The sequence below is a fragment of the Adiantum capillus-veneris genome, chromosome 26 (genome assembly GCF_014529385.1).
Source record: "Adiantum capillus-veneris isolate H3 chromosome 26, ASM1452938v2, whole genome shotgun sequence".
Taxonomy (NCBI): domain Eukaryota; kingdom Viridiplantae; phylum Streptophyta; class Polypodiopsida; order Polypodiales; family Pteridaceae; genus Adiantum; species Adiantum capillus-veneris.
The window spans coordinates 55242220-55253049 of NC_140956.1; the positions used below are offsets into that span (position 1 = coordinate 55242220).

General features: G+C 45.4%; 1 protein-coding gene across 1 annotated transcript; it reads left to right on the top strand.

Moving 5' to 3' along the window:
• Positions 1–7866: 7866 nt before the first annotated feature.
• LOC147423483 (pentatricopeptide repeat-containing protein At2g33680-like) lies at positions 7867–10353 on the top strand. Its single transcript, XM_086502129.1, has one exon. It carries the CDS (start codon positions 8291–8293, stop codon positions 10217–10219), a length of 1929 nt encoding a protein of 642 aa, XP_086358255.1. The 5' UTR covers positions 7867–8290; the 3' UTR covers positions 10220–10353.
• The last annotated feature ends 477 nt before the right edge of the window (positions 10354–10830 follow it).

Genomic DNA, 10830 nt, shown 5'->3' on the forward strand with positions numbered 1-10830 from the left:
TTCTTCTATCTGACTCTTGATGAGATTGGCCTTTTGGCTTAACAAGGAAGAGGATGTGTGAAACACAATATTGGGTTTCTGCACAACGCCGCGAATGCTCTTTAAGGGGCCATGTTTGATGATGAAGAAGGAAATCAGAGAAAAGGGAATGGTCAATCGAATGATAGAAAGCAACAAAGACATTTGGAGAAGACCTATGCTTGCAGCTTGAAGGCATGTGGTATTATCGAATGTAGAGAGTGGTAAACATATGACAAAAAATCTATGCCGTGCTTGACACTAGCTTGGTCGATCAATATGGTAGGGCTAGGGAGCCCTAGGATGTTCTCAACAGATGCGAATCAAGGGCATACCTCCAGATGCAACCACCTATGCTTTCACCGCGATGACATTGCTAGTCAGGGGCTGTTCTTAGTAGATATGAAGTGAGGGCATATCTCCAGATGCGATCACCTACGCTTTTGTCTTGAAGGCATGTGGCACTGCCTTGGTCGACATCCAGTCCACATGTATGTCAAAAATATCATCTCTTGAAATGTATTGATTGTGGGATATGCCCACTGGGCCACGAAGCTCTGGATGGTTGTTTTGGGGATGCAAAGCAAAGGCACTTCTAACACTACATAGGAATCCAATACAAGCAACGATGATTTTTTTAGACAAGAGCTGCATGCTTGGCACTGCCGTGATCAACAAGTACAGATGTGGTGTGCTTGAGGAGATTTTTGTCTAGAATGTCATATCAAGAAATTTGTAAGTGTCATCTCCTATCGTAGGTATGTGGGTACCCTTTGTGAGAGTATTCTCGACAGCGAGCCATCTTAGGGAGGATTGGGCGTATGTTGCTTGAAATCAAGTCATATTGATGTCGAAATCCATGGTGACTATGTGCAGTGCTAGCAAGAAAAATAAGAGTACCTGTACTCCATAGCCGTAGTATGCACCGCACACTGCAGATGTCAATACTTAGCCGTGCTAATTACGTTAGCAACCGCAATTTGTATATGTATGGTTGCCGAAAAAAACAAAGCCATGCTTGGACTCTTCAATGCTTTAGATCTTCATTGAAGGAAAGTATTCCGTGCATCGACTTTTGTTGAAGTTGACGGGAACAACCAAAACCCTTGCTTCTTCTTGAATTTTTCTACGTGTTTTGAATTTTTTGAAATTTCACTGCGTCGTCTGTTGCTCACCAATATGGCGGCTTTGCCAAAAGTGACGAGGTGCCGATGACAAAGGCCAAAAGGATGAAAAGAGGGAGGGGGGAGGGGGGGGGGTTGGCCAGTGGGCACCCTCCCTTGGTCAAGTTTAAGTGCCCAAAGACAAAGGCCTTAGGGCGTTTCAATGTGAAAAAAGGGTCACCTCTATCGAGCGATGGCAAGACAGGGTTTACGCCAGGAGATTGAGAAAGAGAGCGTTCAATACAAAGCCTCTCGACGGGCCGCACATTGACGAGATTTTGAGAGCAAGTCCTTGCAAACTCGCCAAGCGCTTGTGCGCTTAATTTCGTGTAGGTCCGAGTCGTCTCCTTCCCCCCTCGCTAGGGTCACTACACACACCGGTTGTCCACGGCTCCCTCCTCACCTAGCCAGGGCTTCACCACACGACACTCCTCCTATGCATGAGCATGCAAATGCAACATGCAAGCAGTGAGTCCACGACTTGTTAGGCCCTTAAAATAGCTTGCTTTGATACCAGCGTAAGACCCCTGGGAGCTGCATGAATGAATCCTCCTCCCTACCTCCCTATTTGTAGCCTCTTGGCCTAGGATTCCCTTCCCATTGGCAGCGGGGCCCTTGGCCCGGTCCTTGACCCCCTAGGGTTGCCCTTGGCATGACACCTAACTGCAAGATGAAATGTTTAACTATCCGTATTGCTTTCATGTAGCTTGATTCGAACATTGTCCTTCGGCTTGCATAATTGGACGATACCCGTACGGTTGGTAGTGCAATTCAATTTTTATAGTTTGTTGATGCTTTCGGTATATTTTGAGTTTGTCAATGCTTCCTTAAGTTTAGTTTAGCCACATGTTTTCCTCGTTGGTGCATGCTCAATCTCGATCATCGAATCTATATATCAAATAAACACACTTCTTTTCTCACAGTTCGGCAATTTGACTTATGTATTGCAATACTCAATGCACTCTGTACTCTTTACTGTTTTCCTAGTTACTTTATTCCTAGGTGGTTGATGTGAATCTACGCATGTCCTTGTTTGGCAATGCATCTTATATATTGCAGCCCAATGTTCTCCTCTGCATAACCGTTCTATAGCAGGAGCACAACCCTTTATCCCAACATTTTTCTCCTCAGATATGTTTTGCACTACGTTCTGTTATTGACAACCAAGACTCCTTGCTCCCTCCGACTATGACAACTCATAACTCTCTGTCTCTCTCTCTCTCTCTCTCTCTCTCTCTCTCTCTCTCTCTCTCTCTCTCTCTCTCTCTCTCTCTCTCTCTCTCTCTCTCTCTCTCTCTCTCTCTCTCTCTCTGCACTGAGAATATTATTGCACTGCATTAACGACCTACAACAACGAACGAGGCAACTCAACGTACCAACCACAGAGGATAACATATGCATCAATGGAAAATCAACAGATTGGAGAATTTTGAAAGAAATTGCAAAAACCTGTAGAACAACTTCGACAAAAACTAGCAGAAAATTAGAAAATCAAATATCAAGAATGTATGATTGATATGAGGGAAACATATGTATGCATTATGCGGGACATGGATGTATGTGTGATGTGGACATAGTGGGTTGGCCTTGCAGAAGTGCAGATTGGGTTTTTGATGGAGGTCATGAGCGCTTCGCCAGTGTGTAAGCCCCATCCGAAAGCAACTTTTGTGCTTACTAACAAGTGGATAACACAAATGGAAAGGGAGATGAAAGACTGGAAAGTAGATACGGAGGGATGGTGGAAAGAGAAGGCCAACCTTCTTCAAATGTTTCTCCATGAAGGCGCGTAGTGGAAGCAAGAGAAAGAGGACCTGCACACAGAGATACAAGCACTTAAGGCGGACTCCAAAGCACTTAAAGAAGAGGTCTCGGCCCTCAAGCGAGAGCTTGCTGATAGAGCAAGCAGTGGACTAGAGGACGGGGAATTCTAGCCTTCGGTGATAGAGGAAATCAAGGTCATCAAGGAGCAGGTACGGATGATCAAAGAGGAGGAGAAACAGAAGGTGGTAAAGACGTCTTCGTGGATGGATGTGATCACGAAGACGCAAAAGAAGACGGATGAGGCTGAGAAATGGATAGAAGTCGCTAAGAAAGGGAAAGGGAAAGAAACCACATCTGTTCCCACTCCTATAATCATCAATATGACTCTAGAAGAAGAGTAGCGAAGGAAAACTAGAGCTTTGCATATAAGAGTAACCGGTCTTAAAGACCGAGATGATGTGGAAGGGGAAGTTGAAGAAATTCTCCGCATGATGGGTAGTGAGGCTACTCATACAAAGGCATGGAGGGTGGGGAAGAAGACACAAGGCAATGGGGAGACTTCAAAAGGGAGAGCTTTAATCATCTGTTTCCCATCCATGGAGGCAAAGAAGGACTTCTTGAAGAAGCGTCCTACACTAAAGAAAATGGGCATATACCTTGGAGATGACCTCACTCTCACATAGCTTGTGCATATGAGAGAGGTAATGCCAGAGATTCAAGCAGCAAGCGAGAAGGGAAAGACGGCCTTCTACAGAGATGGCTGGGTTGTGATTGTAGAGCGGCGCTCCACATGACGGTGTGAGACCCATGGGACCACACTCAAAGTTGCCACTTGGAATTGTAATGGATCTATGCGACTTGATGTGGGCGCTTTTGAGGATAGTTTCATGGGAAGAGACATCGTCTTCTACTCTGAGACACATCAGGCCCCTGGGCAGTCTATGCCTCACATTAGTAGATATAGATGGGAGATAGCCTGTAGACAAGAGACACGATCAGAGCACAGAGGGCGGGGATTAGGAGGAGTGGCAGTGTTATTCAGGGAGGATTTGCATCCATTGATACATATAGCCCGCAGGGATGAGCAAGCTAGGTACATGTGGGTGAGACTGAGAGCAGAGACAGATAGATATCTATACATTGCTATTTGCTACTTTCCTCCGAGCACGTCAGTGTATGCACCATCCAGAGGACAGTCCCCCTTTTCTATTTTGGATGATGACATATGGGAGTTCTCTAGAGATGGTGACATCATCATTCTAGGGGATTTCAATGCTAGGACTGCCCATCATCAGACAGTATTTTATGATACTTCAGAGGAGATGCTGAGAGAGCTGGATGTTGTAGAGACAGGCCTATCCAGACTCTCACAAGATGGAGAACACAATGAGTATGGACAACACTTGATAGACATGGGGACTGCACATGGATTGGCCATCTTGAATGGCCTACAGAGATTTCCCGCTTCGGGGGGTTTTACATGCTTTCCACACAGACATGGAGCCAGCACAGTGGATTATGTCACGGCACAGCCGAGCCTCATCTCTAGTATCCAGGATCTCATGGTTGGACCCTGACCTGTTGGTGTGGCAGTGGATCATGCTCTTATGTCGTTGACAATCTCTTTTCAGTTTAGTGTAGCACACAGGCTACAGACAGCAACCCCTACTTGCTACACCTTCACACAGGAGACGGACTCTGTATACATAGATGGGATCTACAGATGCCTGTGCACAGAGAAGCCAGAGCGACCTCTGGAGGAGCTTACTACTATATTGACACAGACACTACATGATGCAGCAGCAGAGGCATACCCAGATACCCAGCCTGAGCAGAGACGCCGCTCGGGGAGCATGCCCCAGAACAGTTGGTATGATGAGGAATGCTGGGACACTATAGCTAGACTTTAGAGGGAGGTGCTTTTGGGGGACATCACTCACAGATAGTCACAGATTGACTTCTGACGCCTAGTGCAATGGAAGAAGAGGGCATTTTTGGCTCGCCTAGAGCATGATCTATACCAGCTATTCTTGAGTCAGGACTCACGTGAGGCATGCGCCTCTTTCAAGAGCACTCCCCCCCCCCCCCGCCATCACCTCTACAGAGGACTGGGGCCAGTACGCATCATCTCTGTACACAGTTCCTGAGCAGCCCCCCCTTCCCGACCCCCGCGATCCATGCCCACACAAATGTTCTTTTTTCACCGCTGACATGGTGAGGAAGGCTATTGACAGGATGAGGACTGGGAGAGCATACGATCATGATGGCTTAGTGGCTGAGCATTTCACGCATGCCAGAGATCTACTAGCAGAGCTTCTAGCAATTATGTTTAACCGTGCCATGTGTGAGGGCTTGCCTAATACTTGGAGCCTATCTACTATTGTACCTATCTTCAAGTTGGGAGACCCTATGGAGCCTAGGGATTATCGCTCTATCATGATTGGACACGCATTGGCACGGTTGTACGCATCTATTCTTAAGCAGCAGCTGAGTAGATGGGCAGAGAGGGAGGCAGGGTTCAGAAGGGGTTTTTCTACTCTTGACCATATCTTGACACTCAGAGCCATCATTGAGGAGGGCAGATCGCGTGGGAGACGGATCTATTGTAGCTTTGTGGATTTCCGCAAAGCATTTGACACAGTGCCCAGAGCTAGATTGATGCGCAGATTACAGCACATGGGAGTACCCACAGAGCTCATTTGGGGGGTCATCGCATTATACAGGTCAGTAGTGGGGCATGTACGCACCTCAGAGGGTCTATCCACACCGATTCACTCCACTATTGGGGTGAAGCAGGGCTGCCCGCTCTCTCCTACTCTATTTGGTATGTATGTGGATGAGGTTTCTGACTACATTGAGAGATGGTGATAGAGGTGCACAACTGGTAGGGACATGGATTCCACTATTGTTATATGCTGATGATATTGTGTTGATCTCGGACTCTCCAGAGGGGATGCAACGTCACTTGGATGCTTTGCATAGGTTTGCGCAGGAAAGTGGTTTGTCCGTCAACCTTGGTAAAACCAAGATCATGGTATTTAATACCACCTCACAGTGGATCAGGAGGTCAGCGCCAGCATTCACATACGGCCAGGAGGCAGTGGAGTATACAGATGCTTACACTTACCTCGGAGTTGTTTTTAGTGGGCCAGCATTTTCATCGGGGAGGGCAGCAGAGACTAGATTGACCAGAGCCTATGCAGCATTGGGTAGATTGGAAAGGATGTGTTCACAGGTTCAGTTTCAGGAGCCTCGGACGAAGCTCTGGCTCTTTGACACTTTGGTGGCTTCTGCATTGCTTTATGGAGCTCAGATTTGGGGACCTTCATTGGATCATCACGGGAGGACAGGCCGCAGTGATGGATGGGGGGACATGGAGAAGCCTCTGGTCTCTATGATCTCACGGCTCATTAGAGCCAAGGCTTCAGTACCACGTGATATTGTCCGAGCAGAGCTAGCTGCCCCCCCACTAGTGGTTGAGGCACTCACCAGATCTGTCTCCTTCATACACCGCATGTGGGAACTTCCCAGAGACAGATATGCCCGCCTTGGACTTGAGTCCTCTCGACAGTTAGCCATGCAGGGAGATACATCATGTTGGTATGGGGAGATGACATCATGGTTTCAGGCGCATGGGTTCAACATAGACAGATTGCCTCCCTTCTAGTACTCACTGGATGCACCCTCTCTGGCTCTTACACAGTCTGAGATCACCAGGCTCATCCGCCAGGACTTGACTCAGCTAGACACCATGAGGACATGGATACAGCTAGCACAGGAGCTGGGCACGAAGATGGCTTTCTACAAAGAGCATCTCCTCCAGCTTACGGTGGATGGTTTTGTGATGAGGCCCAGATACATGGACACCCACTTGTCTCATGGGATACGATGTGCTATTGGCTAGATACGCACATCTTCACACCAGCTGTTGCGAATCGAGACTAGGAGATACAACAGAGTACCAGCAGAGGCCAAGACATGCCCCCTGTGTGACACCTAGCAGTTTAGGATTCCATAGTATTTTATTTTGTCATTCTGTCATTTCATTTTTGTCATCTTGTTACTCTGACTTTGTATCAGATCCACCACATTGTAACTTTCTGGTCTCATAGGTCACTTTGGCCTTTTGAAGATGTTAATATAACATTTCATTTTCATTTACATTTCATTTCATTTCTTTCTCTCTCTCAAGTTCTATGAGAAATAAGAGAAAATTGACTATGCTTGATTTAGAGTATATATACACATGCAATTCTTTTTTAAAAGTTCGCCAATGTCGTGAAATTGGACCATTTTACAGACAGCTATAGAGGTAATCAATCATCATATATGCAATTCTTTTTTAAATTTTGCCAATGCACTTTGTACTTATTTTTACTTGAGTGCTAGATGCTTGATAGTAATCTGAGTGTGTTGTGTTATGTCTTATAGATGTTCAACAGCAACCCAGTTGTTTTCATTAATCACATAAAAATTAGGAAAAATTACCAAAATACCCCTCTAACTTGTGGAAATTCCCAAAATTCCCCGAGTATTTTGTCATAAATTCCCATAATGCCCGTCAAATTTTCCAAATTTCCTAAAATACCCCTGTTTGTGAGAGTGAAGTTCTCCAAATTTTATTTTACTTTTGCATATTTTCATAGAAGACAGATTGTCTATCATACAAGATGCTAAAACTAGAATTCGAGCTGGTTATGTAGGCTTTGGATATGAATTACTTCACCTTTTTTTTGCTAGATAATTTGTGACAAATTACATGCTAAGCACTCAAAGACGGATCTCAATTGTCAAAAAGGATTAAAGATTAGAAAATCTTGAACAATCCAACCAAAATAAATACAAGGGTATTTTGGAATTTTTCACAAATTAGAGAGGTATTTTGGAAATTTTCTCTAAAAATTAAAATTCCCCTTCACACACACACACCCACCTCGTGCGCAGAGAGAGAGAGAGAGAGAGAGAGAGAGGGGCGCCCGCACGCACACACCCGTGCGCCCGCGACACCCGTGCGCCCGCCACACCCGTGCGCCCGCGACAGCTTTGGTTGCCTTGGGGCAAACATGTTGTCGTTCAGATTGGAACCGGCAATTTAGCTCTACGATGCAAAAATACACAATCACAAGTGCCTACGGCAGCAATTGCTTTTGTGATGAACTTTCTGAGGTCTCTATGGATGAAGAAGCAAACCATGGATGCCATACTGAGCATCAATTCGCCCTTGACCTCCTAAAAAATGTCAATACAAGAAGTGGTTTCTGGCAAGTTGGCCAAAAGCCTAACGGGGACTGCCTATCCCAGAGAAACGTTGCAAAATAGAGACTCATGCATAATGTGAAACACAGACAATGAAGGCTGCTGACTTTGTGTCATTGCTGTGTGCGTGCTCCAAAAGCAAGGATCTTCGCAGAGGCCTTACACTCCATGATGCCCTTTCAAAAAGGGGCTTGCTTGAAGCCTGCTCCCATGCCTTGGTCATCATGTATGCGAAATGTGGAAAGCTTTGCGCAGCAAAAGAACTGCTCGACATGCATAAATGCAGGGATGTAACCTCTTGGACTGCTCTAATTGCGGGGTATGCCCGACAGGGGCAGGCTCAAGATGCCCTCAACTGTTTTGAACAAATGCGGCAAAAGGGAGTGTCGCCAGATACAATCTCATTTGCGTGCATTTTAAAAGCTTGTGGTAGCATAAGAGCAACTGATAAGGGACAAAAAATACATCATGAGATTGCTAGACAAGGTTTGTTGGGAACGAGTGTGATGCTGGGCAATGCTCTCGTGGATATGTACGCCAAGTGCGGTGCTCTGGAGAAGGCTCAACGAGTGCTTGAGGAACTTCCTTTACGTAATGTTGTGACTTGGAATGCTCTTATCACTGGATATGCTCAACAATGCCAAGGTGAGCAAGCACTCTTCTGTTTTGAGCAAATGCAGCGTGAAGGTGTTTGTCCAGATGTTGTGACATTTACGTGCATTTTGAAAGCCTGTGGCTGCATTGGAGCAGTTGACAAGGGAAAACAAATACATGATGAAATTGTTCGGCTGGGTTATCTGAAAAACGATGATGTTGTTGGCACTGCGCTGGTTGATATGTATGTTAAGTGTGGTGCTTTTGCAAAAGCACGTGAAGTTCTTGCAGAGCTTCCGGTCCGGAACGTGTTCTGTTGGTCGGCACTTATCTCTGGTTTTGCAGAACAAGGTCATGGCGAACAAGCTTTCTGCTGCTATGAAGAAATGAAGCATGATGGCCTCTCTCCAAATAGAGTTACATTCCTTGGTTTGTTAAAAGCATGCGGTACCATGAAAGCAACAGAAAAGGGGGAACAAATTCATGAAGAGATAGCCATGCAAGGGTTATTGAAGGAGGATACCATGCTTGGCAATGCTTTAGCAGATATGTATATTAGGTGTGGGGATCTCTCAAAAGCAGAGCAAGTCCTTGAGAAACTTTCAGTTCGAGATGTTGTCTCGTGGTCTACATTAATCTCAGGTTACGCCCAGCAAGGCCAAGGAGAGAGAGCTTGGATTTCTTTTGAAAAAATGCGAAGTGAGGGCCTTCCTTTGAATGCAGTGACTCTTACATGTGTTTTGAAAGCTTGTGGTAGCATAGGAGCAATCGACAGAGGTGAACAACTGCATGATGAGATTGCTAGACAGGGGTTGCTTGAAAATAATGTTGTACTCGGCAATGCTCTCGTTGACATGTATTCAAGGTGTGGGGCTCTAACAAATGCACAACAAGTGCTTAAGGAGCTCTCTGTTCGAGATGTCATCTCTTGGAACACTTTGATTGCAGGGTATGCTCAGCAGGGCCTATGTGAACAAGCATTGAGCTCTTATGAGTGCATGCAACAGGAGGGCTTTGCTCCGAATAAAGCGACATTTGTATGCCTTTTGAAAGCATGTGGAAGTAAAGGAGCAGTTTTGAAGGGGGAGCAAATTCATGACCAGATAGCACGACGGGGGCTGCTGCAAAATGATGTCATGTTATGCACTGCTTTGGTAGATATGTATGCAAAGTGTGGTGCTTTGGCAAAAGCTCATCACGTGCTTCAAGAGCTTTCTGTTCGGAATGAGATCTCCTACTCTTCTTTATTAGGTGCTTGTGAGAAGCAAGTAGATGTGAAGATTGGGAGATGGGCCTTTGAACGTGCAGTTGAAGGAAATAAAAATGATGCTGTGATTTATACCCAAATGGCGAACATATATGCAGCTGCTGGCATGCAAGAAGATGGAGAACGAGTTGAAGCCATGAGATTGCAGAATGAAGCATAGTAGAGGCCAGCAGAAAGCTGACTGGTCAATATATATATTCAAATTCTCGGTCATTTCAATGAACCCTGGGGGATTCACTAGTAGTGATAAGGAGGCATCACTCGCATGTAACAAATGCTCCTAGATTACCCCTATATATAGGACCCTGGTTTGTAAAATATACCCCCCCCCCTTCTCTCTTTCCTCCCCTTTCCCTTTTATAACCCCTCCCTTACACTCACGTGATACCATATGATAACCCTTGGTGAATCCCCCAGGCAAGGAACCCTTTCGTAGTCTTAAAACTTTAGCTAGGTTGTGACATGTCCTCCACCAAGTGTACCTTTCTTGAGGGATGGGGGACACTCATATTCACTACCTACTATGTATAATATTATAACAAGACCCCCCCCCGCATGGATCCAAGATTGGTTTAAAGTCCGTATACTACCAAATTGGGGTGGACAACCTTCAACTCTAAATATGGTCACTACAACTTGATAGTGGTGCCATTTGGCCTAATCAATTCCTCAAAACCATTCAACAGGCTATTGCAACACACATTTAGATAACAACTAAATTGTAATTGAATCAATATTTTGATGATTTATTTTTGAAATATTGGATATTTT

Excerpts from the sequence above, each read along its gene's own strand:
- LOC147423483 (XM_086502129.1), top strand. The coding sequence starts at position 8,291 with ATGAAGGCTGCTGACTTTGTGTCATTGCTGTGTGCGTGCTCCAAAAGC.